Source organism: Scyliorhinus torazame, chromosome 2 (genome assembly GCF_047496885.1).
Source record: "Scyliorhinus torazame isolate Kashiwa2021f chromosome 2, sScyTor2.1, whole genome shotgun sequence".
Classification (NCBI taxonomy): Eukaryota; Metazoa; Chordata; class Chondrichthyes; order Carcharhiniformes; family Scyliorhinidae; genus Scyliorhinus; species Scyliorhinus torazame.
This window is the reverse complement of record NC_092708.1, coordinates 219,002,670-219,030,159: the sequence shown is the minus strand read 5'-3', so window position 1 is coordinate 219,030,159 and position 27,490 is coordinate 219,002,670. Positions and strand designations below refer to the sequence as shown.

Sequence of the window (27,490 nt, the reverse complement as noted above, 5' to 3'; positions counted from 1 at the left end):
TTAAACAAAATGGAAGCAATACAGTGGTGTAAAGTCAAATCTCCTTGATGTTCACCTTCATGCTGGAGGGGTCAACAAGGTCGTGTCGCAGAGGTCGATTTTCAATCTCTCCCATCACTCGAGCCAACTCTGATTCAGTGTCTTTTAAAGAACTCTGTAACTGGCTTCTTTCCTTCATCCAGTTTGCCCTTTCAATATTCAGAATTAAATCCGAGTGGTCAATTGGTTTTTCCTAAAATAGAAGATCACAAAGCAATGTTAAAGATGTTAAAGACAGAGCTGACGAGTGGGGGGTTTAAATAAATTATGTTTTGCTTTTTTCACAATTTATGAAAATACCTGTCATTTTAAATGGTGCAATTTGGAAACAAAACATGGACTTGGCTTGTGTTTTAGTGCCAAAACATCCTGCAGGTTTATTCTTTATTTGAAGCACTAAAGTAACAAAACCACCAGCAAAGATTAGGTTTAAATGAGGAGAATTGATGAAGCAAAATCAATACACCAATAACAAGTCCTGACTATCGCCAGGCAGGACTGTTCCCTTCTAGTCGGGGAACACTTCAGCAGTCAAGGGCATTCAGCCTCTGATCTTCGGGTAAGCGTTCTCCAAGGCGGCCTTCAGAATGCATGACAATATAGCATGTGACATGTTTTTTTGGCGGGGGGGGGGGTGTTGTGAATTGGATAATAGATAACCTGTTGTATTTGCTGCGTATTTATAGTTATTGCTATTCACAAACGTATTTGCACACAAGACTATTAATAGACAACACCCATGATAAAATAAAAAATTGGTTGATATGGGAACTAATTATATCTGTGACAAATATGAAAAAAAGAATTATTCTGTGTAGGGGTCCTTCCTGAGGATTCCCTTATTTCCCATTTCTTTATTTTGCTGTTATCATTTTGATCCGTGGATGCTTCATGGACATTCACCTTTAAGTTGAGCAGGAAAAGAAAGGAACTCAAAAGTTACAAAAGAGAACACCGCTAACTTTTGAACAGTAAGAAGTCTTACAACACCAGGTTAAAGTCCAACAGGTTTGTTTCAAATCACTAGCTTTCGGAGCGCAGCTCCTTTAACAGGTGAGTGAAGGGATGGGTTTCACAACCACAAATATAGACAAAGTCAAAGATGCAAGATGATACTTTGATTGAGAGTCTTTGCAGGTAATCAAGTTCTTACAGGTCCAGACGGAGCAACTGGAGAGAGGGATAATCACAGGTTAAAGAGGTGTGAATTGTCTCAAGTCAGGACAGTTGGTCGGATTTCACAAGCCCAGACCAGATGGTGAGGGGTGAATGTAATGAGGCATGAATCCAAGGTCCCGGTTGAGGCCGTACTCATGCGTGCGAAACATGGCTCCAAGCTTCTGCTCGGCGATTTTGCGCGTCCTGAAGACCACCTTGGAGAACGCTTACCCGAAGATCAAAGGCTGAATGCCTTTGACAGTTGAAGTATTCCCTGACTGGAAGGGAACATTCCTGCCTGATGATTGTCGCGCGATGTATGTTCATCCATTGTTGCAGCGTCTGCATGGTCTCGCCAATGTACCAGGCCTCGGGACATCCTTTCCTGCAGCGTATGAGGTAGACAACATTGGCCGAGTCGCACGAGTATGTACCGTGTACCTGGTGGGTGGTGTTCTCACATGTAATGGTGGTACCTCCGCTGTGACAGCGGATGAAGGGACATTGTGTGACTATCGCCAGGCAGGACTGTTCCCTTCCAGTCAGGGAACACTTCAGCAGTCAAGGGCATTCAGCCTCTGATCTTCGGGTAAGCGTTCTCCAAGGCGGCCTTCAGAATGCATGACAATATAGCATGTGACATGTTTGGGGGGGGTTGTGAACTGGATAATAGCTAACCTGTTGTATTTGCTGCGTATTTATAGTTATTGCTATTCACAAACGTACTTGTTTTTAAATTTACAAACCTGGTAGTTATTGGGCAGCCAAGGGCCAAAGCCTTCGGGTGTTTTTTCTAAGAATTATTTATTAATTTCAATTGTCTTGCGTAAAAGTAAAGTAGGGTTAGAATTGACTGCGCACTAGCCCAGGGGATGGTAACATGATATGGGGGCTCGCGTCCGTGATCTTTGGAACATCTATCTGGTGATGTTTGGGTTACAATATGAAGTCAAAAGCGACATCAGGTTTGTAGCAAGATAACAGGATGACTCTGGAAACTGCCTTGGGGCAGTACGGTGGCACAATGGTTAGCACTGTTGCCTCACAGCTCCAGGGACCCGGGTTCAATTCCGACCTCGGGTGACTCTCTGTGGAGTTTGCACTTTCTCCCCGTGTTTGCATGGGTTTCCTTCGGGTGCTTCGGTTTCCTCCCAGAGTCCAAAGATGTGCAGGTTAGGTGGATTGGCTATGCTAAACTGCCCCTTGGTGCAGACCCGATGGGCCGAATGGCTTCCTTCTGTACTGTATGGATTGTATGATTCTATGAAGAATATTCTCCAAGTGGACGACTTGTGTTTGGTTTATTTAAAAGGGCTTCAAAAAGACAAGCTAACCGAATTGACAGGTGAATTAAAAATAGGGGTGCCAGCTAAAGCAAGGAAAGCAATATGGTTGGTTCTGCTGCAGAGGGGAGGGGTAATAAGTGTGCCGGTGCAATAGTTATAGGGGATTCAATTGCAAGGGGAACAGACAGACATTTCTATGGCCGCAAACGAGACTCCAGGATGGTATGTTGCCTCCCTGGTGCCAGGGTTAAGGATGTCTCGGAACGGGTACAGGACATAGTGGAGGGGGAGGGTGAACAGCCAGTGGTCGTGGTACACATCGGTACAAAGGACACAGGTAAAAAAAAAAAAAAGGATGAGGTCCTAAAAGCAGAATGCAGGGAGGTAGGAAGGAAGTTAAGAAATCGGACCTCAAAGATAGTGATCTCAGGGTTACTACCGGTGCCATGTGCTAGTCAGAGTAGAACTGACAGGATATATAGGATGAATACATGGCTGAAGAGATGGTGTCAGGGGGAGAGTTTCAGATTCCTGGGGCATTGGGACCGGTTCAGGGGGAGGAGGGACCTGGACAAACTGGACGGGTTATACCTGGACAGGACTGGGACTGGGACTATTTGCTAGAGCAGTTGGGGAGGGTTTAAGCTAACATGCTACGGGGGTGGGAACCTAGGCAAGGAGTCAGAGAAAGAAGGAGCGAGGCCAAAAACAAAGGATAGAAAAGTGAATAAGAAAAGTGATAGGTGTAGAAACCAAGGGCAAAATTCAAACAGGGCAATAAATAAAAATATTGGGAGCAAGACAAACAACATAAAAAAGACAAACTTAAAGGCTCTATGCCTTAATGCACGGAGCATTTGCAATAAAGTGGATGAACTGATCGCGCAGATAGATATAAATGGGTATGATATAATTGGGATTACGGAGATATGGCTGCAGAGTGACCAGGGATGGGAACTGAATGTCCAGAGTTTTCAGTCTTTAGGAAGGACAGGCATAAAAGAAAAGGTGGTAGCGTGGCACTGCTGGTTAAAGAGGAAATTAACGCAGTTGTGAGAAAGGATATTAGCTCTGACAATGTGGAATCTGTGTGGGAAGAGTTGAGAAATAATAAGGGGCAAAAAACATTAGTGGGTGTCATATGTAGACCCCCAAACTGCAGTGGTGAGGTTGGGAATGGCATTAAACACAAAATTAGAGATGCATGTAATAAGGGAATATCGGTGATCATAGGTGATTTCATTCATCACATAGATTGGGCAAATCAAATTAGCCACAATGCCGTAGAGGAGGAATTCCTGGAGTGTATACGGGATGGTTTTCTTGACCAATATGTGGAGGCACCAACTAGAGAGCAGGCCATCTGGGTACTGTGTAATGAGAAGGGAATCGTTGCCAATCTGGCTGTACGAGACCCCTTGGGGATGAGCGACCATAATATGATGGAATTTTTTATCAAGATGGAGAGTGAAGTAGTTGATTCGGAGACTAGGGTGCTGAATCTTAAAGGGAACTATGAAGATATGAGGCATGAGTTGGCTTGATAGATTGGGGAGAGTTACTTAAAAGGGATGACAGTGGATAGACAATGTCGAACATTCAAGAACACATGGGGGAACAACAGCAACTGTTCATTCCTGTCTGGCAGAAAAACAAAGGGGGTAATAGGACCAATCCATGGCTTACAAAGGAAATTAGAAATAGTATCCGATCCAAGGAAGAAGCATACAGATTGGCCATAAAAAAATAATAGGTCTGAGGATTGGGAGCAGTTTAGAATTCAGCAAAGAAGGATGAAGGGATTAAGAAGGGCAAAGTACAGCACAAAAGGAAGCTTTTAGGGAACATAAAGACTGACACTATGAGTTTCTATAGATATGTGAAGGAGAAAGAGATTGGTAAAGAGAAATGTTGGCCCCCTACTGACAGAAACAGGGGAATGCATAATAAGGGACAAAGAAATGGCTGAGAAATTGAATACATACTTTGGTTCTGCCTTCACAAGAGGGCACAAATCAGATACCAGAAATGCTGGAAAATGAAAGGTTTAGTGAGAGGGAAGAACTGAGGCAGATCAACATTAGTAGAGAAATGGTGCTGGGAAAATTGATGGGATTGAAGGCGGATAAATCCCCAGAGCCTGAGAATCTGCATCCCAGAGTGCTTAAGGAGGTGGCTCTGGAAATAGTGGATGCATTGGTGGTCATCTTCCAGGATTCTATAGACTCTGGAACAGTCCCTGCAGATTGGAGGATAGCTCATGTCACTCCGATATTCAAAAAGGGAGTTAGAGAGAAAACAGGGAATTATAGAAAAGTAAGCCTAACATCGGTAGTGGGAAAAATGCTTGAATCCATTATCAAGGTCGTGGGGAAAATGCTTGAATCCATTATCAAGGACTTTATAGCAGAACATTTAGAAAACAGTGGCAGGATCAGTCAGAGTCAGCATGGATTTATGAGGGGAAAATCATGCTTGACAAATTTGTTGGAATTCTTTGAAGATGTAACCAGTACAATTGACAAGGGGGAGCCAGTCGATGTGGTATATTTGGACTTTCAGAAGGCGTTTGACAAAGTCCTGCATAAGAGATTGTGTAAAATTAAAGCACATGGGATTGGGAGAAATGTATTGAGGTGAAAACTGGTTGGCAGAGAGGAAACAGAGAGTAGGGACTAATGGGTCCTTTTCAAATTGGCAGGCGGTAACTAGTGGGGTACAACAGGGATCGGTGTTAGGACCCCAGCTACTCACAATATATATATTAATGATTTGGATGAGGGAACAAAATGTTACACCTCAAAGTTTGCAGATGATACCAAGTTAGGTGGGAGGGTGAATTGTGACGAGGATGCAGGTATCCTACAGTTGGGCGAGTGGGCAAATCAATGGCAGATGCAGTATAATTTGGATGTGTGAGGTTATTCACTTTGGAAGCAAAAAGAGGAAGGCAGATTACTACCGGAATGGTTATAAATTGGGAGAGGGGAGTGTGCAGCGGGACCTGGGTGTCCTTGTGTACCAGTCATTGAAGGTAAGCATGCAGGTGCAGCAGGCGGTAAAGAAGGCTAATGGTATGTTGGCCTTCATTGCAAGAGGCTTAGAGTATAGAAATAGGGATGTGTTGTTGCAATTGTACCGGGCTTTGGTGAAGCCACGCCTGGAGTATTGTGTGCAGTTTTGGTCTCCTTCTCGGAGGAAGGATGTTCTTACTCTAGAGGGAGTGCAGCAAAGGTTTACCAGACTGATTCCAGGGATGGCGGAACTATCATATGAGGAGAGAGTGACTAGTTTGGGATTGTTCTCGCTGGAATTGAGAATAATGAGGGGGGGACTAAGAGACTTATAAAATTTTAACGGGACTAGACAGGGTAGATGCAGGGGAGATGTTACCAATGATGGGTGTGTCCAGAACCAGGGGTCACAGTCTGAGGATTCAGGGTAAACCATTTTGGACAGATATAAGGAGACATTTCTTCACACAAAGAGTGGTGAGCCTGTAGAATTCATTACCACAGGAAGTAGTTGATGCTAAAACTTTGAATATATTCAAGAGGCAGCTAGATATAGCACTTGGGGAGAAAGCAGGTTTGGGCTATTGAGTTGGATGATCAGCCATGATCGCAATGAGTGGCGGAGCAGGCTCAAAGGGCCAAAAGGCCTCCTCCTGCTCCTATCTTCTAAGTATCTATGATGTTTTGGTTGAATATTGGTGGGTGGTATGGTAGCACAGTGATTAGCAATGTTGCTTCACAGCACCAGAGACCCAGGTCTGATTCACGGCTTGCGTCACTGTGTGTGGAGTCTGCACGTTCTCCCCGTGTCTGCGTAGTTTCCTCTGGGCGCTCCGGTTTCCTCCCAGAAGTCCCAAAAGACGTGCTTGTTGGGTAAATTGGACATTTTGAATTCTCTCCTCCGTGTCCCTGAACAGCTGTCGGAATGTGGAGACTAGGGGATTTTCACAGTAACTTAATTGCAATGTTAATGTAAGCCGACTTGTGGCACTAATAAAGATTATTATTATTACTTGGGTCTGTTAGAAACACAGGAGAGCCCACAAAGTTGTGTCGCATCAAAGACATTTTCTGGTGGGGAAACTGAGCTGGAGAGAATTTGGTTGCAGTTCGAGCATGACAGGAAATTAAAAAGAATGGAGCAAGAAATGGAAATGCAGCAAAAAGAAATGGGGGTGCAGCAAAAAGAAAAAGTTTTTTCAAATGGAAATGAGGAGGTTGCAATTAGAGAGAGGAAAAAGCAAAAGAGAGCGAGTTCTAGTTTAAGGCACTGGCAATTAAAAGGGAGCTGCGTCTTCCGGGTGCGGCGATGACCAGCTGAGTCGCACGTTTCGGCAGCTTCCTGTGAAACGGACTTTTGGGCTCTTGATAGGAGCCCCAACTGCAATTTTGACGGCTAAAAACACTGTGCGGTAAACCAGAAGGGAATCCCCCCTAGATACGGATGGAAAAAGGAGGAGAGAGTGGCCAGATTGCAGTGGATCCTTTAGAACAGCGGCAAGGAAGGCAAGCAAAAACCAAGATGGCGTCGGAAGGTGGCAGTTTAATATGGGGCCCTGAACAACAAGAGTTCTTGAAATGCTGTGTGGAAGAGATCAAAAAGGAAATGAAGAAAGAGCTGTTGGCCCCGATACTACAGGCGATCGAAGGGCTAAAGGAGGAACAAAAGACCCAGGAGCGGGAGCTTCGGGTCGTGAAGGCAAAGGCAGCCGAGAATGAGGACGATATACAGGGCCTGGTGGTGAAGACGGAGACGCAGGCGGCACATCAGAAACGATGTGTGGAAAGGTTGGAGGCACTGGAAAACAACGCAAGGAGGAACAACCTGAGGATTCTTGGTCTTCCTGAAGGTGTGGAGGGAGCGGACGTCGGGGCATATGTGAGCACGATGCTGCACTCGTTAATGGGAGCAGAGGCCCCGGCGGGTCCGTTGGAGGTGGAGGGAGCATACCGAGTGATGGCGCGAGGACCGAGAGCAGGAGAAATTCCCAGAGCCATAGTGGTGAGATTCCTCCGTTTTAAGGATAGAGAAATGGTCCTTAGATGGGCGAAGAAAACTCGGAGCAGTAAATGGGAGAACGCGGTGATCCGCGTTTATCAAGACTGGAGTGCGGAGGTGGCGAGAAGGAGGGCGAGCTTTAATCGGGCCAAGGCGGTGCTTCATAAAAAGAAGATAAAATTTGGAATGCTGCAACCGGCAAGACTGTGGGTCACATATCGAGGGAGGCACCACTACTTTGAGACGGCGGATGAAGCGTGGACTTTTATTGTGGAAGAAAAACTGGAATGAGCGGGTTATTAAAAAGAACGTTCGAACAAAGTGGTGGGGCGAATGTGGGGGGCAAAGAGGGGTTTTATGTACTAATCCTGCGATGTGGTAACTTTTCTCTCTCCCACAGGTGGTGATGGGGGGAGGAGGGGAGGTGGAGGAGATGGGGCGTTGGCCATTGGGGGCGGGGCCAAGGGAGAAGCGCGGGCTTGGTTCCCGCGCTATGATAATCATGGCGGGAATAGAGAAGCAGGAAGGAGGGGGCGTTGCACGGTGCGAGCCGAGGTCACGGGGGGAAGCCGAGGTCAGCCAGAGTTTGCTGACTTCTGGGAGCAACATGGGGGGAGTAATTACGCTAGTGGGGGATCTAGCGGGGGGGGTTGGAGGGGGGAATTACTGGGTTGCTGCTGCTGGGGAGAGGGGGGAGCTGGTATGGGAGAGGATGGGCGGGGGGGCACCGCCTGGGGGAGATACAGCTGCGTGGGAACCGGGTGAGGAGCTGGAAAAAGGTGATGGCTAATCGACAAGGGGGGGGGGGTGTAGGAAGCCCCCCAACTCGGCTGATCACGTGGAACGTGAGAGGGCTGAACGGGCCGATAAAGAGGGCACGGGTACTCGCACACCTTAAGAAACTTAAGGCAGATGTGGTTATGTTACAGGAAACGCACCTGAAACTGATAGACCAGGTTAGGCTACGCAAAGGATGGGTGGGGCAGGTGTTCCATTCGGGGCTAGATGCGAAAAACAGGGGGGTGGCTATATTAGTGGGGAAGCGGGTAATGTTCGAGGCAAAGACTATAGTGGCGGATAACGGGGGCAGATACGTGATGGTGAGTGGCAAACTACAGGGGGAGACGGTGGTTTTGGTAAACGTATATGCCCCGAACTGGGATGATGCCAATTTTATGAGGCGGATGCTAGGACGCATTCCGGACCTAGAGATGGGAAAGCTGATAATGGGGGGAGATTTTAATACGGTGTTGGAACCAGGGCTGGATAGGTCGAAGTCCAGGACTGGAAGGAGGCCGGCAGCAGCCAAGGTACTTAAAGATTTTATGGAGCAGATGGGGGGTGTAGACCCGTGGAGATTTAGCAGACCTAGGAGTAAGGAGTTCTCGTTTTTCTCCTATGTCCATAAAGTCTACTCGCGAATAGACTTTTTTGTGCTGGGTAGGGCATTGATCCCGAAGGTGAGGGGAACGGAGTATACGGCTATAGCCATTTCGGATCACGCTCCACACTGGGTGGACTTGGAGATAGGGGAGGAAACAGGAGGGCGCCCACCCTGGAGAATGGACATGGGACTAATGGCAGATGAGGGGGTGTGTCTAAGGGTGAGGGGGTGCATTGAAAAGTACTTGGAACTCAATGATAATGGGGAGGTCCAGTTGGGAGTGGTCTGGGAGGCGTTGAAGGCGGTGGTTAGAGGGGAGCTGATATCAATAAGGGCACATAAAGGGAAGCAGGAGATAACGGGAGCGGTTGCTGCAAGAACTTTTGAGGGTGGACAGACAATATGCGGAAGCACCGGAGGAGGGACTGTACAGGGAAAGGCAAAGGCTACATGTAGAATTTGACTTGCTGACTACAGGCACTGCAGAGGCACAATGGAGGAAGGCACAGGGTGTACAGTACGAATATGGGGAGAAGGCGAGCAGGTTGCTGGCACACCAATTGAGGAAAAGGGGAGCAGCGAGGGAAATAGGGGGAGTGAGGGATGAGGAAGGAGAGATGGAGCGGGGAGCGGAGAGAGTGAATGGAGTGTTCAAGACATTTTATAAAAAATTATATGAAGCTCAACCCCCGGATGGGAGGGAGAGAATGATGGGCTTCTTGGATCGGCTGGAATTTCCCAAGGTGGAAGAGCAGGAAAGGGTGGGACTGGGAGCACAGATCGAGGTAGAAGAAGTGGTGAAAGGAATTAGGAGCATGCAGGCGGGAAAGGCCCCGGGACCGGATGGATTCCCAGTCGAATTCTATAGAAAATATGTGGACTTGCTCGCCCCGGTACTGACGAGGACCTTTAATGAGGCAAAGGAAAGGGGACAACTGCCCCCGACTATGTCTGAAGCAACGATATCGCTTCTCTTAAAGAAGGAAAAGGACCCGCTACAATGCGGGTCCTATAGACCTATTTCCCTCCTAAATGTAGATGCCAAGGTCCTGGCCAAGGTAATGGCAATGAGAATAGAGGAATGTGGATAGAGGAATGTGTCCCGGGGGTGGTCCACGAGAACCAAACTGGGTTTGTGAAGGGGAGACAGCTGAACACGAATATACGGAGGTTGTTAGGGGTAATGATGATGCCCCCACCAGAGGGAGAAACGGAGATAGTAGTGGCGATGGATGCCGAGAAAGCATTTGATAGAGTGGAGTGGGATTATTTGTGGGAGGTGTTGAGGAGATTTGGTTTTGGAGAGGGGTATGTTAGATGGGTGCAGCTGTTGTATAGGGCCCCAGTGGCGAGCGTGGTCACGAATGGACGGGGATCTGCATATTTTCGGCTCCATAGAGGGACAAGGCAGGGATGCCCTCTGTCCCCATTATTGTTTGCACTGGCGATTGAGCCCCTGGCGATAGCGTTGAGGGGTTCCAAGAAGTGGAGGGGAGTACTTAGGGGAGGAGAAGAGCACCGGGTATCTTTGTATGCGGACGATTTGCTACTATACGTGGCGGACCCGGCGGAGGGGATGCCAGAAATAATGCGGATACTTGGGGAGTTTGGGGATTTTTCAGGGTATAAATTGAACATGGGGAAAAGTGAGTTGTTTGTGGTGCATCCAGGGGAGCAGAGTAGAGAAATAGAGGACCTACCGTTGAGGAAGGTAACAAGGGACTTTCGTTACCTGGGGATCCAGATAGCTAAGAATTGGGGCACATTGCATAGGTTAAATTTAACGCGGTTGGTGGAACAGATGGAGGAGGATTTCAAGAGATGGGATATGGTATCCCTGTCAATGGCAGGGAGGGTGCAGGCGGTTAAGATGGTGGTCCTCCCGAGATTCCTCTTTGTGTTTCAGTGCCTCCCGGTGGTGATCACGAAGGCTTTTTTTTAAAAGGATCGAAAAGAGCATCATGGGTTTTGTGTGGGCCGGGAAGACCCCGAGAGTGAGGAAGGGATTCTTACAGCGTAGCAGGGATAGGGGGGGGCTGGCACTACCGAGCCTAAGTGAGTATTATTGGGCCGCTAATATTTCAATGGTGAGTAAGTGGATGGGAGAGGAGGAGGGAGCGGCGTGGAAGAGATTAGAGAGGGCGTCCTGTAGGGGGACTAGCCTATAGGCTATGGTGACAGCCCCATTGCCGTTCTCACCGAGGAACTACACCACAAGCCCGGTGGTGGTGGCTACACTGAAGATTTGGGGACAGTGGAGACGGCATAGGGGAAAGACTGGAGCCTTGGGGGGGTCCCCGATAAGAAACAACCATAGGTTTGCCCCGGGGGGAATGGATGGGGGATATGGAATGTGGCAAAGAGCAGGAATAACGCAACTGAAAGATCTGTTTGTGGATGGGAAGTTCGCGAGTCTGGGAGCGCTGACCGAGAAATATGGGTTGCCCCAAGGGAATGCATTCAGGTAATGCAACTGAGGGCTTTTGCGAGGCAACAGGTGAGGGAATTCCCGCAGCTCCCGACACAAGAGGTGCAGGACAGAGTGATCTCAAAGACATGGGTGGGGGATGGTAAGGTGTCAGATATATATAGGGAAATGAGGGACGAAGGGGAGACTATGGTAGATGAACTAAAAGGGAAATGGGAAGAAGAGCTGGGGGAGGAGATCGAGGAGGGGCTGTGGGCAGATGCCCTAAGCAGGGTAAACTCGTCGTCCTCGTGTGCCAGGCTAAGCCTGATTCAGTTTAAGGTATTACACAGGGCACATATGACTGGAGCACGGCTCAGTAAATTTTTGGGGGTGGAGGATAGGTGTGCGAGGTGCTCGAGAAGCCCAGCGAATCATACCCATATGTTTTGGTCATGCCCGGCACTACAGGGGTTTTGGATGGGGGTGACAAAGGTGCTTTCAAAAGTAGTAGGAGTCCGGGTCGAACCAAGCTGGGGGTTGGCTATATTTGGGGTTGCACAAGAGCCGGGAGTGCAGGAGGCGAGAGAGGCCGATGTTTTGGCCTTTGCGTCCCTAGTAGCCCGGCGCAGGATATTGCTAATGTGGAAAGAAGCCAAGCCCCCGGGGGTGGAGACCTGGATAAATGACATGGCGGGGTTTATAAAGCTAGAGCGGATTAAGTTCGTCCTAAGGGGGTCGGCTCAAGGGTTCACCAGGCGGTGGCAACCGTTCGTCGAATACCTCGCAGAAAGATAGACGGAATGGGAAAAAGAAGGCAGCAGCAGCAGCCCAGGATCGGGGGGGGGGGGGGGGGGGGGGGGGGGGGGGGGGGGGGGAAGGAACCAGAAGGACTCTCAGGATTGTTAATATATACTGTATAGTATGTATAGGTCGTTGCTACAGATAATTATATATTGGACTGTTAAATTATATTTTTGGAGAGTGTTACTTGTGACAAGGCAGTTGCCAATTAGGGCTAGTTTTCATTTTTGTTATTTATTATTTATTCATTTTTTTGTTCATAAAATAGGTCATTGTTATTTGTCTTGTTATAATATTGTGTAAAGGATGCACAATGTACTGTGTTGGTTGACCAAAAATTTTCAATAAAATATTTAATAAAAAAAAATAAAAGGGAGCTGCCAGGAGCTAGAGGGGAGCTTAATCCTTGAACTTGTTTAAACTTATACAGGCCCTCCCAAAATTTGAAAAAAAAGTAGAAACATTTCTTTTAAGGGCATTTGAGAAAATAGGAACCCAATGGAGTTGCCGAAAGAAGAGAGAACATTAACCATGCAAAGTAAATTGAAGGGCGGGCACAGGAAGTTTTTGCTTCCCTGTCAGATGGGGTATGTAAGAATTATGAGGTTAAAAAAGGCTATTCTGGGTCCTATGAATTGGTTCACGAGGCATCTGGGCAAAAGCTTTGAAATGTAAGGGACAGCCAGGATAGATGAATGCAAATTTGAAAGGGTTAAGCAGAACAATTTTATTAGATGGTACGAGTATTGAGAGTTGAAACTACCTATGAGGCTCTGAGAGACGTCATTCTCTTAGAAGAATTTAGGAATTTCCTATCTTCTGTGATAAGAAACCATGCTGAAGACCACAGGGTGTAAACCGCTAGACAAGCAGCATTAATGGTAAATGATTAAGAGCTGATCCATAAATTTAAACCTTTGTTCCATCACCCACAACATTTTGAAAAAGACAGGAAGTTGGATTGAAAGGAAGGCAGGTAGCCAAGGTAAAGAATGGATAGCTGGGAATGCTCCGAGACCCCCTCCTCAGACCAGGAAGGAAGGTAGAGGGTGAAGGTGAGACTTGGAAGCCTAGGTGTTACCATTATAATATGGTGTGACATGTTCATTCAGCACGTTGGAAGTTACAAGGAAGGCTCATGGGACTCTTTGGAGTTCATAAGGAACAAAAGTGGAGAATACTACAGGACAGACTGTAGCTCTAACTGGACTTGGGAGACTCGAGATAAACACTGCTGTGGGAGCAGGTGTGAGGAACGAGGCAGAGTGGATTGGATTTGTTTATTGTCACGTGTACCGAGGTAAGGTGAAACGTATTTTTCTACGAGCAGCTCAAACAGATCATTTAGTACATAAAAATAAAAGAAAAGAAAAAGAAAATACATAAAAGGGCAACACAAGGTCCACAATGCAAATACATAGACATCGGGTGAAGCATACAGGAGTGTAGTATTAATCAGGTCAGTCCATAGGAGTTTAGGAGTCTGGTAACAGCGGGGAAGAAGCTGTTTTTGAATCTGTTCGTGCATGTTCTCAGAATTTTGTATCTCCTGCCCGATGGAGGAAGTTGGAAGAGTGAGTAAGCCGGGTGGGAGGAATCTTTAATTATGCTGCCCGCTTTCCCCAGGCAGCAGATGATGTAGATAAGAGTCAGTGGATGAGAGGCAGTTTCGTGTGATGGACTGGGCTGTGTTCAGGACTCTCCAAAGGTTCTTGCCGTCTTGGGCCGAGCCGATGCCATACCAGGCTGTGATGCAGCCAGATAGGATGCTTTCTATGGTGCATCTGTAAAAGTTGGTAAGAGTCAGTGTGGACATGCTGAATTTCCTTAGTTTCCTGAGGAAGTATATGCGCAGTTGTGCTTTCTTATTGGTAGCCTCGCGTGGGTGGACCATGATAGACTTTTGGAGATGTGTACACCTAGGAATTTGAAACGGTTAACCATCTCCACCTCAGCTCTGTTGATACTGACAGGGGTCTGTGCAGTACTAAAGTGAGTGTTCACTTTCAGGAAGGCCGATCTGGCTTTGAAAGCTGTGGCGGTGGGTATAGGTGTGTTTTGGACTGCTGGGGCACTCGACAGCGGATCGATGGTTTCCTGCTCGAACCGAGCATAGAATGCATTGAGTTCATCAGGGAGGGGTGCGCTGCTGCTGGAAATACTGGTCTGCTTCGCTTTGTTGCCCATTATGTTGCTTAGGCATTGCCACAACCGACGAGAGTCTGTAACGCTCGTCTGTGACTCTAGCTTGGTCTGAAAATTTCTCTTGCATCCCGGATGGCTTTGCGGAGGTCGTAGCTGGATTTCTTGTAGAGGTCAGGGTTGCCCGATTTGAACGCCTCAGACCTGCCCTTCAGTAGGGAGTCAATCTCCCGATTAAGTCATGGTTTCCGTTGGGGGACTTACGTACTGTTTTCTTTGGCACACAGTCATCCACACATTTGCTGATGAAGTCTGTGATGGTGGTGGCATATGCATTCAGGTTTGTCGCTGAGTTCTTAAATATGGACCAGTCCACTGTCTCGAAGCAGTCATGTAGGAGCTCTTCGGTTTCCTCAGACCAGCACTGTACGACTTTCTTGGCCGGATTCTCCTGCTGAAGTTTCTGCTTGTATGCCGGGAGAAGGAGCACCGTCTTATGGTCTGATTTTCCAAGTGCGGTCGGGGAATGGAACGGTAGGCGCCCTTGATTTTTGAGGAGCAGTGGTCAAGAGTGTTGTCGCCCCTGGTGGGACAGGAGATGTGCTGGTGGAAATTTGGCGGTACACTCAAGGTTGGTCTTGTTGAAGTCCCTGGCCATGATGAACAAGGCCTCTGGGTTTCGTTGTTGTTTATAACTGAGTACAGTTCATCCAGCGCAGCCTTCACTTCTGCCTGAGGTGGGATGTAGACCGCTGTGATAATGGCTAAAGTGAACTCATGTGGAAGGTAGTATGGGCGGCACTTCACGGTCAGGTGTTCCAGGTCCGGGGAGCAGTAGGTCTCCAGGGTCGCCACATCCAAGCACCAGGCGGAGTTGACGAGGAGGCAAACCCCTTCACCCTTCGCTTTGCTTGATGACGCGGTGCGGTCCGCCCCATGAATACTAAAAGGGATTTTGCCTCCTCCTTAAATCTTCCTCTTGTTACTGACTCTCCTGCCAGTGAAAACAGTTTCTTCCTATTTAATCCATTAAAAACGCTCAGATCCTGAGCACCTCTGTTAAATCTCCACTTAAACTTCTCTGCCCAAGGAGAAAATCTTGAGTCTCTTGATTTAAGTCCCTCATTCCTTGGACCATTCTAGAAAATCTCCTCTGCACTCTCTCTAAGGTCTTGGACACACTCCAGCTGGGGCCTACCATTGATTTATAAAGATTCATCATGGTTTCCTTACTTTTGTATTCCACACCTCAATTTATAAAGCCAAAGATCTAATGTATATTTTAAACAGCTTTCTCAACTCGTTCTGCCAGCATGTGTACATAAATCCATATCACTTTGCACACACCTCCTTCAAAACTATACCATATTGTTTAGTGTGCCTCTCTTCATTGCGCCTTCCAAATTAGATCACTTCACACTTCCCTGCATCAAGTTGCATCTGCCATGTGACTGCATCTGGCACCAATCTGTCCACATCCTCCTGAAGTCCTCATTGCCATTATATATTGAACGTTGAAATTATGTCCTTTCTATTGAAGTCCAAGTCATTAATATATATCAACAGGAACAGTGGCCCTACTGACCCCACAAGGGGAGGGACATCAACGTACTGCCTCCGCTTGTCTAAAAAACGATCTTGCACCACTCCTCACAGAACGTTCACAGCACAGAAGAGACAGTTCAGGGTTTTGTGTTTGTGCCAGCTCTCTTTCAAATTTGATTCTGACTTTCAGTCCAATGCCAATTTCAGAATCACACTGTACTCTAATAACCAAGGTTTTATATAGCTGCAACATGATTTCCCAACTCCTGTACTCAATGCCCCGGCTGATGAAGGCAAGCATGCCATATGCCTTCACATTGGCCACCTGTGTTGCTACTTTTAGGGAACCGTAGGCCTGCACATCCAGATCCCTCACTATGTTAATGTTTCTAAGGGTTCTGCCGTTACAGTATAATTCATACCTAGATTTGATCCTCCAAAATGCATCTCCTCAAATTTGTCCAGATTAAACTCCATCTGACATTTCTGTGTCCAAGTCTCCAATCTATATCCTGTTGTATCCTCTGACAATCCTCGGCACTGTCAGCAACTCCGCCAATCTTCGTGTCATCCGCAAATGTACTAATGAGACCATCCACATTTTCCTCCAGATCATTTATATATATTACAAACAACAGAGGTCTCAGCACTGATCCCTGCGGAACACCATTAGCTATAGATCTCCATTCTGAAAAACACCTTGTCACCTGTCTCCTATAACCAAGGCAGTTCTGTATCCATCCAGCCAGCCCACCCCAAATCCTGTGTGATTTTTGTATCAGTCTGCCATGTTGGATCTTGTCAAACACCATACTAAAGTCCACATAAACTACACCCACAGCTCTTCCCTCATCAATTTTCTTTGTCACCTCTTCAAAAAACTCAATTAAGCAGGTGAGACATGATCTTCCCCATACAAAACCATGCTGCCCGTCACGAACTAGTCCATTTTTCTCCAAATGTGCATATAACCTGTCCCCCAGTATCTTTTCCAAAAGCTTTCCCCCCCACTGATGTCAGGCTCACTGGCCTGTAATTTGCTGGATTATCCCTACTTCCTTTATTAAACAAGAGAACAACATTGGCTATCCTCCAGCCCTCTGGAATCTCGTCAAAGAGGATGTGAAGATATGTTAAGTCCAGATTACTTTTTAAATTTCATTCATGTGATGAGGGTGTCACTGGCAAGGCCAGTATTTGTTGCCCATCCCCAATTGCCCTTGAACTGAGGCATTTTAGAGGGAAGTTAAGAGTCAACCACTTTGTTGTGGATCTGGAGTCACACGAAGGCCAGGCCAGCTAAGGATGGCAGATTTTGTTCCCATATCAGACATTAATCAACCAGATAGGTTTTTTACAATAAATGATAGTCTCAGTAATGCACTAACTTCGTATTCTGGATTGCATTACTTGCATTTAAATTCCACCAGCTGGCATAATGGGATTTTATCCCATGTACCAAGAGCATTAGCTTGGATTACTAGTGAACATTACCACTATAACATCATCTCCCCCAAATTAGGAGACGTTTGGAAATAATTGTTCCTATGTTCCTAAATGGGCTTACCAAGGGCAGCCATTGAGATAAATTAAATATGTCAAATGGTTTGACGTAAGAATTGAGCTCCAGGATTTTGAGCCAGCAACAGTGAATGAATAGCAAATGAGGAATATGAGGTAATCTACCAGTACAGACAGAAAATAGAGACTTCGGGATATGGGCTTTGCTTCATTTGGAGACTTACTGTGTTCAAAGTCAACACTTTTCTGCTGATTGGCCCTTCAAATAATGGCCCAATTCTGGTTTGCATTGACAAATAGGGAAGAAATCAGAGACAACTTTTCAGACATCTCACATTATCCATCTCAACAGTCACTCACTTTTGGATGCTTTTAACCTCACTTACCTGTATGCTAGAAAGAAATTGCCGTGAATCATAGTTTGACTCAATCAGGATCTTTAACAGGTCTCTTATATCTTCAGTCTTTACGTGACCTTCCTGTCCCCTAAGAAGAGGAGTAGATGAACATGGTTTATTTGAAATGTTACCATCCCGGATGAGAACCCAACTATTTTTACTTTGTAAAACTGAGGAAAAGCTACTACACCCTAGGAGTGATAACACTGGCCAATAAGTACATTTAATATTAAAATAAACTTTAATTTAAGCACAGAATTAACCACATCAGCAACAAAGAAATAGTTTTACAGTTAATCTCATCTTGCTCGTCCTGGAAGCAACTCCTTTGTCCAGACAAACCAGGCCCTTCCCATTAGCTACACCAGTTGCACTCAAATCTCACAGCATTCTTTTGTTTCATGTTACAAGATGTGCCTTGACTTATTTAGCCGGATGTAAACTGTTACATTACATTAGCTCTCTTTATCTGCAAAGAGGTAAAATGATTTTTAAAAATATATTTAGAGTACCCAATTCATTTTTTCCAATCACGGGGCAATTTAGCCTGGCCAATCTACCTAGCCTGCACATCTTTGGGTTGTGGGGGTGAACGCAAACATGGGGAGAATGTGCAAACTCCACGTGGACAGTGACCCAGAGCCAGAATCGAACCTGGGACCTTGCGTCGTGAGGCAGCTGTGCTTCCCACTGCGCCACCTATTGCCCATAAAATGTTTTTTAATATCTATTAGCAAAACATTTCCTCTGCAAAACTCTGATTACCTCACGTTTAATCACAGCTCCAGCAGACATACTTGTCTGTATGCATTTTAACCTAGGTTTCAATAACATTATTGCAAAAAACCCAAAATATGACAATTTCTAACATTCATCACAGAAGGCACATGTGCTGAAATGTTTTTTTCACGTTATTTTTGAAAAACATGAGCTGCATACAGGTGTTACAGGAAGTGCTTCTCTATTCTCCAACTTACAGAAAAGGTTTCCCTTTAATTTTGAAACTTATCGATAGTTCAGTGCAACCAGTGAAGGAAAGATGGAAGAAAAGAGGAAAGTAGGGATTGAAGGAGAAGTAGGATAAAAAGAATGATGGGAAGGGGAAAATAATTACATTTATATACAGCCTCTGACCTATGTATACACCCCTTCATTAATTGTCTAGGAGGTCTTGTGGTGTAGTGGTAGCATCCCTACCACTGGATCAGCTTTGGGTTCAAGTCTAAAGTCAGGACTTGTTGGTCACAGAAGGAGCATTCATCACGGTTCAACAGATTGATAATCAGTTCAGGAATCCTTCTGTCACTTGCCCCAAGGGTAGAAAAAGTGTGAGTGTGAAGATACGCTAAAAACAATTGCCTGAAAGCCTATTCATTTCCTTTTGAACTGTCTTCGTTATTGGCTTTATAGAAAATGAGCTATTTTAAATGCATTTGCATACAGCATACATTTGCATCCTAAAATCAGCAATGAGATGAATGACCACGACCTAGTCAAGTGCCTTTTATGAAGGGATAAATATGGTCCAGTACAATATTCACAAGTGATAAATTTACGTAAAAAGCAAAACTTACTATGGGCTTCCAATCCACCCAAATTGTTTAGTTTAGTGACTCCCACATAGATACTCTTGCTTTCATGTGTAAACACATACCTGTGTTCAGATCGGTGAAGCAATTCTTTAAGCCGAACAGTCAACTGCAGGAATTGTTGCTGTGTGCTCTCTTGGTGCTGCTGGATATTTACTGTATTGCCTTCCATACCATGGGTGGCACCATTCTGGTTGCATTTCACCAGGATACTTTCAACTTCTCCTCGTTGCCTCTTGCGGGTCAGAAGTTTGCGTTCCTGCTCCTCTAGGTCTGCAAGCATCTTCTGAAGTTCTCTTATCTGCTGTTGATCACGTTGGTGCTGCAATTCTAACTCGTGCTGTTTCGGAGTCGAAAGAGTAAAAAAAGTACAAGAACAGCTGCAACCATGATGTTTAGAGTCTCTCTGTACAGCAATCCAATCAGTCCTATTCCCCTGCTCTACTCCAGTAGCTCTGCAAGTTTATTTCCCCGCAAGTGCCTATCCTATATCCTTTTGAAATAATTCTTTGCTTTCACTTTTAACACTGTTGTAGGTAGCAAGTTACAGACCATTAACACTCGCTGCATTAAAAAAAAAAGTTCTCCCTCACATCACCCCTTCATCCCTTGTCCAAAGCTTTAAAACTGGATACAATATCTAGCTGTGGCCTAACCCAAGATTTATATGAACATAATAAATAAGAGGTCATCAATCGGCACCTCGTTTCATCATTCAACAAGATCACAGTGGATCTTTTAGCGTTTTGCGTTCTACGTTCCCGACTTACCCTGATAACCTTTGATTCCCTTGCTAACAAGAATTCATCTACCCCTGCCGTAAGAATATTCAGTGACCCTGCTTCCACCCCCTTCTAAGACAGAGAGTTCCAAAGTTGCACAACAGTCAGAGAAATAAATTCTCCTCATCTCTGTCCTATAAGGGTGACCCCTAATTTTAAATCCCCAATTCTGAACTCACCCACATGAGGAAACATCCATCCCACATCTATCTTGCCAAGACCATTGAGGATTTCATATAGTTCAAGTCACCTCTCACTCTTCTAAAATCCAGTGGAAACAAACCAACCCTGTCCACCTATTCTCATAAGACAACCCACTCATCCCAGGTATCAATGTAGTAAACCTCCTCTGAAGCAATTCTAATGCATTCACGACCTTCCTTAAAGGAGATCGAAGCTGCACACAGTAGTCAAGATGTGGTCTCACCATTGCCCTGGATAACTGAAGCATAGCAACCGTAACTTTTATGTACAATTCCTCTTGTAATAATGGATTGCATTCCATTAGCCTTCTACATTACATGCTGTACCTGCATACTTACCTTTTGAGACACATGCACAAGAACACCTAGATCCCTCTGCACCTCAAAATTCTGCAGTCGTTCTCTACTTTAGTAATACTCTGCTTTTTTATTCTTCCTATCAGTGAACTTCTTCACATTTCTCCATATATACTTCATCTGCCAGATGTTTGCCCACTCACTCAACCGATCCATATCCGTTTGCAAACTCTTTGGGCTGGATTTTCCGTCGGCGAGATCCTCCCCCGCAGCACACTCATGCCCGCAGATTTCCCGACGATGTGGGGATGCCCACAATGGGAAACCCCATTAGCTGGCTGCCGGGACGGAAGGTCCTGCTGCCGGCAGGGGCGCTTCGCACCAGAAAATGGGTGCGGCAGGACCAAGAATCCCGCCCCTTATGTCTTTTTTAAAACATACCTTCCCACCTATCTTTGTATCATCTGCAAATTTAGTGAACATGCTTTTGCTTCCTCATCTAAATCAGCACAGACCCCTGCGGGACTCCATCCTGCCAATCAGACCAAAGACCTATTTATGCATACTCTTGTTTTCTGCCAGCATGCCAATATATCCAGGTGAATATCTTGCCTCTGACAGCATGGGATTTTAGTTCCTGCAATACCGTTGAAGTAGCATGGTTCAATTCCCATCCCAGCCTCCCCGAACAGGCGCCGGAATGTGGCGACTAGGGGCTTTTCACAGTAACTTCATTAGGGACTGGTTTAGCACAGGGCTAAATCGCTGGCTTTGAAAGCAGACCAAGGCAGGCCAGCAGCACGGTTCATTTCCCGTACCAGCCTCCCCGAACCGGCACCGGAATGTGGCGACTAGGGGCTTTTCACAGTCACTTCATTTGAAGCCTACTTGTGACAATAAGCGATTTTCATTTTTTCATTTCATTATCAAATGCCACTGGAAATCCGACAGTTAAGTACAGTGCATCTACAGGCTCTCCTTTATTCACAGCACATTACTCCTTCAAAGAACTCTAATAAATCGGTTAAACATGATTTCCCTTTCACATGACCATTTTGACTCTTCCCATTACTGTAAGTTTTTCCAATTGCTCAGAAACAACTTTCTTAATGACCAATTCTAACACCTTTCCCACCACAGACACCAAGCTAATTGGTCTAAAATTTTCTGTTTTCTGCCTCCCTCCCATCGTGAATGGAGGGGTTATATTTTCTACTTTCTAGTCAGATGGAACCCTTTTAGAATCTAGCGTATTTTGGAAAATTGACACCAGAGTATCTACTATCTCATTAGCCAGAAGTAGCTTTATATAGGTTCATAATAATTTCCCTGCTTTTATACTCAATACAAGCCCAAAATCCCATGTTTCTCTAACCGCTCACTCAATTTGCCCTGCCATCTTCAAAGATCTGTGCACATGAACACCTGATCCCTGTCCTGTACATTGTTTAGAACTGTGTCATTCAGTCTATATTGCATCTGTGACACCCATAAGGGCTGAAAGGATAGAGAGAGGCATCACTTCTCTGTATTAAAATCCATCTGCCATTTGTCTGCCTATTCTTTTAGCCTACCTATATCCTGTTGCAGGCAATTTGTATCATCTTGTTTGCCATACCTCCAATTTCATTATCATGGACACATTTAAAAAATTTACTTTTGTACTCCAATATCCAAATCATAGAATCCTTACAGTACGGAAAGAGGTCATTAGGCCCATCAAGTCTGCACCGACCCTTTGAAAGGCCACTTTATCTCCGGCCCTGCAACCTCACCCTAAGGTAAATTTAGCACGTCCGATCCACCTAACTTGCACATCTTTGGACTGTGGGAGGAAACCGGAGCACCCGGAAGAAACCAATGCAGACACGGGGAGAAAGTGCAAACTCCACACAGATAGTCATCCAAGGTGGGAATCGAACTCAGGCCCCTGGCACTGTGAGGCAGCAATGCTAACCACTGCACCACCCAATCATGTATAAAAAAAACCCTGTCCAAGCACTGAACCTTGAAGGAACATCAAAGTTTATCATCCACCATTCTGAAAACAACCATTCACCACAATTCACAATTTTCTGTTTGTAAGCTAATTTCTTTTATCTAAGCTGACACTTGCTCTGCTGTTCCATGAGCCTCAATTTTGATAACCAGCCTTTTTTTCTGGCACTTTGTCAAAGGATTTTTCAAAATCCATACATCCATGTCACATATGTCACTCTCCAATCTTGAGATGTTAAGGTATCATATAAATGTAAGCTACTGTGAAACGTTTGTTTAAAAAAAACATTTAAGCAAAAATCAAAAATATATTCAACAGTTTAGTTTGGAATTTTAATATAACTTTACTTTAGTAATCGACTGATTTGTTGCTTACCATTCGGTCTTTCACCATTTCATATTCTTGTTCATGGTCAGCAAACTCTCGCCTCTCCTGTCTCCTCTCTCGATCCCTCTGATCATCCTTATTTCGCTCCTTTTCTTTGGCTGCCAGAATATTAGCTTGAAGCCTTTCTCGCTCAGTCTGCAGGCGAAGACTATGCTGCCTTTCAGATTCCAGCAAGCGGTTGAGCTCCTGTACCTGAGCCTGGATGGATTCAAGCATAGATCGGAGTTTGGAGCTGACTTCCCGTTCTTTCTGAGTTTCCTGGTGGGACAGTTGGGTTTCATCTTCAAAGTTCCGTTTTGCTGTAATAGCTTGCTGTTGCGTTTTCTCAATCATAGTAGCAAGTTCGACAGTCCTCTTCCTTTCATCCTCGAGCTGATTCTGCAACTCTTTTATAAAGGCACGCTCCTGAGTAGCAGTTTCATCATGGCGGGAATTCAGATGTTGGTACAGCTGTTCTGACCGAGTACGTTCACGATCCAAGGAATCACTCAATTCTGATGAGTGATTTCTCTCAAATTTCAGTAGATCGTGAGTCTCTGCCAGTTTCTTGTGCTCCTGCAACAGCAGTGATTCAGTGTGCAATAACTTGGCTTCAATTTCTTTGTGGCTGCTGCTGTTTGCCATCTGCTCTTTTTCGAAGGCAACAGACAACTGATGATTTTGCAAATGTTGCTCCTCCAGAACTTTCTGCAGTTTCTGAGATTAAGAAAAAGACAGAATTTACTCACTCATCATAATTTAACACCAATATCGAGGAACTTATGAAGTTCTTCAAATTATGTAGAACAAAGTTATTCCATCACAAGAGATCCCATACAGTACCAACACAGAACTCCGAATTCCAACCTTTCACTCCTCGCCATCTAGTAAAAAGGGCACATAATGCATTTGATCTAAGTCCTTGGCATTCATTTTCTGTACTGTTTAAGTATTTGTAGCCAGGAGTGCATGTGGTGCAGTGGTTAGCATTGGGACTGCGCTGCTGAGGACCCGGGTTCGAATCCCGGCCCTGGGTCACTGTCTGTATGGAGTTTGCACATTCTCCCCATGTCTGCGTGGGTTTCACCCCCACAACCCAAATATGTGCTGATTGGCCACACTAAATTGCCCCTTAATTGGAAAAGAAAAATAATTGGCTACTCTAAATTAAAAAAAAAAATATTTGTAGCCAGAAAATGAGATGCATCATGTCTGAAAGCCTGCGGATCGACCGTGATATCAAAAGTAATGAAGTTCTTGCACTTTTTGTTCACAGTGCATAATTGATGACTGATTCCACAAAGCTAGTGTCCAAGGAGATTAGTTTCAGGAGTGACAAGAGTTCAAATACGTTAGGGTGGCACAATGGTTAGCACTGCTACCTATGGCACTGAGGACCCGGGTTCAATCCCAGCCCGTGTCACTGTCCGTGTGGAGTTTGCACATTCTCCCCGTATCTAGGTGGGTTTCATCCCCACATCCCAAAGATGTGCAGGTTAGGTGGATTGGCCACGTTAAATTGCCCCTTTGGGGTTCTTTAAACCACCTGGCCCATAACAACTGCCCTCAACAATCCTCTCTGTCATCAAATAATTCAATCAAGTTAGTCAAGCATTGATTTTGTTTAACAAATCCATGCTGGTAGCCCATATTTTTGAAATTACAATCAATTTTGTCCCAGATTACTGGCTCTTAAAGACTTTAGATCAATTGGCCTATAGTTCTCTAGTTTATTTCTCTTTGCAGTTTTGAACAAATTATAGCATGTCTGAAATCCTCCAGGCCTCTCACATAATTTCGATACGAGAAAATGACACCAGATATCAACTCTATACTTTCAACATGCTTAAGCATACATTGTTCAAAAGATTCCTCTTCAGATGCAATACCACAACATAACAGCAATATATCATATTGCTGCAGGGAACATAAAGGCTGACACTAAGAGTTTGTATAAGTACATGAAGAGTAGAGATTGGTGAAGATGAATGTAGATCTCCTACAGACAGAAACGAGGGAATGTATAACAAGGGACAAAGAAATGACTGAGCAACTAAATACATACTTTGGTTCTGCCTTCACAAAAGAGGACACAAATCAGATACCAGAAATGCTGGAGAATGCAAGGTTTAGAGAGAGGGAAGAATTGAGGAAGATCAATATTAGTAGAGGAATGGTGCTGGGGAAATTGATGGAATTGAAGGCTGAAAAATCCCCAGAGCCTGATAATCCATATCCCAGAGTACTTAAGGAAGTGGCTCTTGAAATAGTGGATACATTGGTGATCATCTTCCAGGATTCTATAGACTCTGGAACTGTCCCTGCAGATAAGAGGATAGCTAATGTCACTCCAATATTCAAAAAGGGAGGTAGAGAGAAAACAGGGAATTATAGAACAGTATACCTAACGTCGGTAGTGGGGAAAATTCTCGAATCCATTATCAAGGACTTTACAGCAGAGCATTTAGAAAACAGTGGCAGGATCAGACAGAGTCAGCATGGATTTATGAAGGGGAAATCATGGTTGACAAATCTATTGGAATTCGTTGAAGATATAACTAGTACAGTCGACAAGGGGGAGCCAGTCGATGTGGTACATTTGGACTTTCAGAAAGCATTTGACGAAGTCCCGCATAAGAGGTTACCGTGCAAGATTAGAGCGCATGGGATTGGGGGAGGCGTATTGAGATGGATAGAAAATTGGTTGGCAGACAGGAAACAAAGAGTAGGAATTGACAGTATAAATATCTCCCACATTCTATGCCTTTTAACTTTGACAAAGGGTCTTCTGGACTCGAAACATTAGCTATTTTCTCTCCTTACAGATGCTGCTCGACCTGCTGAAATTTTCCAGTACTTTGCCTTTTGGTTTCAGATTCCGCATCCACAGTAATTTGCTTTTAAAGATTAGGAATTAACAGGTCCTTTTCAAATTGGCAGGCAGTAACTAGTGGGGTGCCACAGGGATCAGCGCTGGGACCCCAGCTATTCACAATATATATATATATTAATTATTTGGACGAGGGAACAAAATGTAACATCTCAAAGTTTACAGATGATACCAAGTTGGGTGGGAGGGTGAACTGTGACGAGGATGCAGAGATCCTTCAGCATGATCTGACCAGGTTGGATGAATGGGCAAATCAATGGCAGATGCCGTATAATTTGGATAAATGTGAGGTAATTCACTTTGGAAGTAAAACCAAGGTGGCAGATACTACCTGAATGGCTGTAAATTGGAAGAGGGGAGTGTGCAGCGGGACCTGGGTGTCCCTGCGCAACAGTCGCTGAAGGTAAGCATGCTGCTGCAGTAGACAGTAAAGGCGGCAAATGTATGTTGGCTTTCATTGCGAGAGGTTTCAAGTACAGGAGCAGGGATGTGTTGTTGCAATTATACAGGGCCTTGGTGAGGACACACCTAGAATATTGTGATGTGGAGATGCCGGCGTTGGACTGGGGTGAGCACAGTAAGAAGTCTTACAACACGAGGTTAAAGTCCAACAGGTTTGTTTCGAATCAATAGCTTTCGGAGCACAATTGAAGAGGTGGGTTCCAGAAACATATATATATTATAGACAAAGTCAAAGATGCAAGACGATACATTGAATGCGAGTCTTTGCAGATTAAGTCTTTATAGGTCCAGACGGAGCAACTGGAGAGAGGGACAATCACAGGTTAAAGAGGTGTGAATTGTCTCAAGCCAGGACAGATGGTAGGATTTTGCAAGACCAGGCCAGATGATGGGGGGGTGAATGTAATGCGACATGAATCCAAGGTTGAGGCCGTACTCATGTGTGTGGAACTTTGTTATAGGTTTTTGCTCGCCGATTCTGCGTTGTTGCACGTCCTGAAGGTCGCCTTGGAGAACACTTACCTGAAGATCAGAGGCCCTTGACTGCTGAAGTGTTCCCCGACTGGAAGGGAACATTCCTGCCTGGCGACTGTCGCGCGATGTCCGTTCATTCGTTGTCACAGCGTTTGCATGGTCTCGCCAATGTACCACGCTTCGGGGCATCCTTTCCTGCAGCATATGAGATAGATGTTGGCACGAGTATGTACCACGTACCTGGTGGGTGGTGTTCTCACGTGTAATGGAGGTACCCATGTCGATGATCTGGCACGTCTTGCAGAGATTGCCGGGTTGTGTGGTGTCGTGGTCACTGTTCTGAAGGCTGGGTAGTTTGCTGCAAACAATTTTTTGTTTGAGCTTGCACGGTTTTTTGAAGGCAAGTAGTAGGGGTGTGGGGATGACCTTGGCAAGATGTTCGTCTTCATCGATGACATGTTGAAGGCTGCAAAGAAGATGTTGTGGTTTCTCCGTTCCGGGGAAGTACTGGACGACGAAGGGTACTCTGTTGGTTGTGCCCTGTGTTTGTCTTCTGAGGAGGTTGGTACTTTTTTTTTTGCTGTGGCGCGTTGGAATAGTGTGTGCAGTTTTGGTCTCCTTTTCTGAGGAAGGATGTTCTTGCCCTCGAGGGTGTGCAGCAAAGGTTTACTAGGCTGATTCAGGAGATGGCGGGACTGACGTACGAGGAGAGATTGAATAGGTTTTCAGTG

At 45.3% G+C, this 27,490-nt stretch overlaps 1 protein-coding gene across 1 annotated transcript in view; it reads right to left on the bottom strand.

Annotated features, from left to right (window-relative positions):
- Positions 1-27,490, bottom strand: part of LOC140395958 (pericentrin-like) — a 401,239-nt gene that overhangs the window by 40,728 nt on the left and 333,021 nt on the right. Inside the window, 4 exon segments of the mRNA XM_072483987.1 lie at positions 56-232; positions 17,686-17,785; positions 19,352-19,626; positions 22,943-23,650. Coding sequence (XP_072340088.1) covers positions 56-232; positions 17,686-17,785; positions 19,352-19,626; positions 22,943-23,650 — 1,260 coding nt within the window.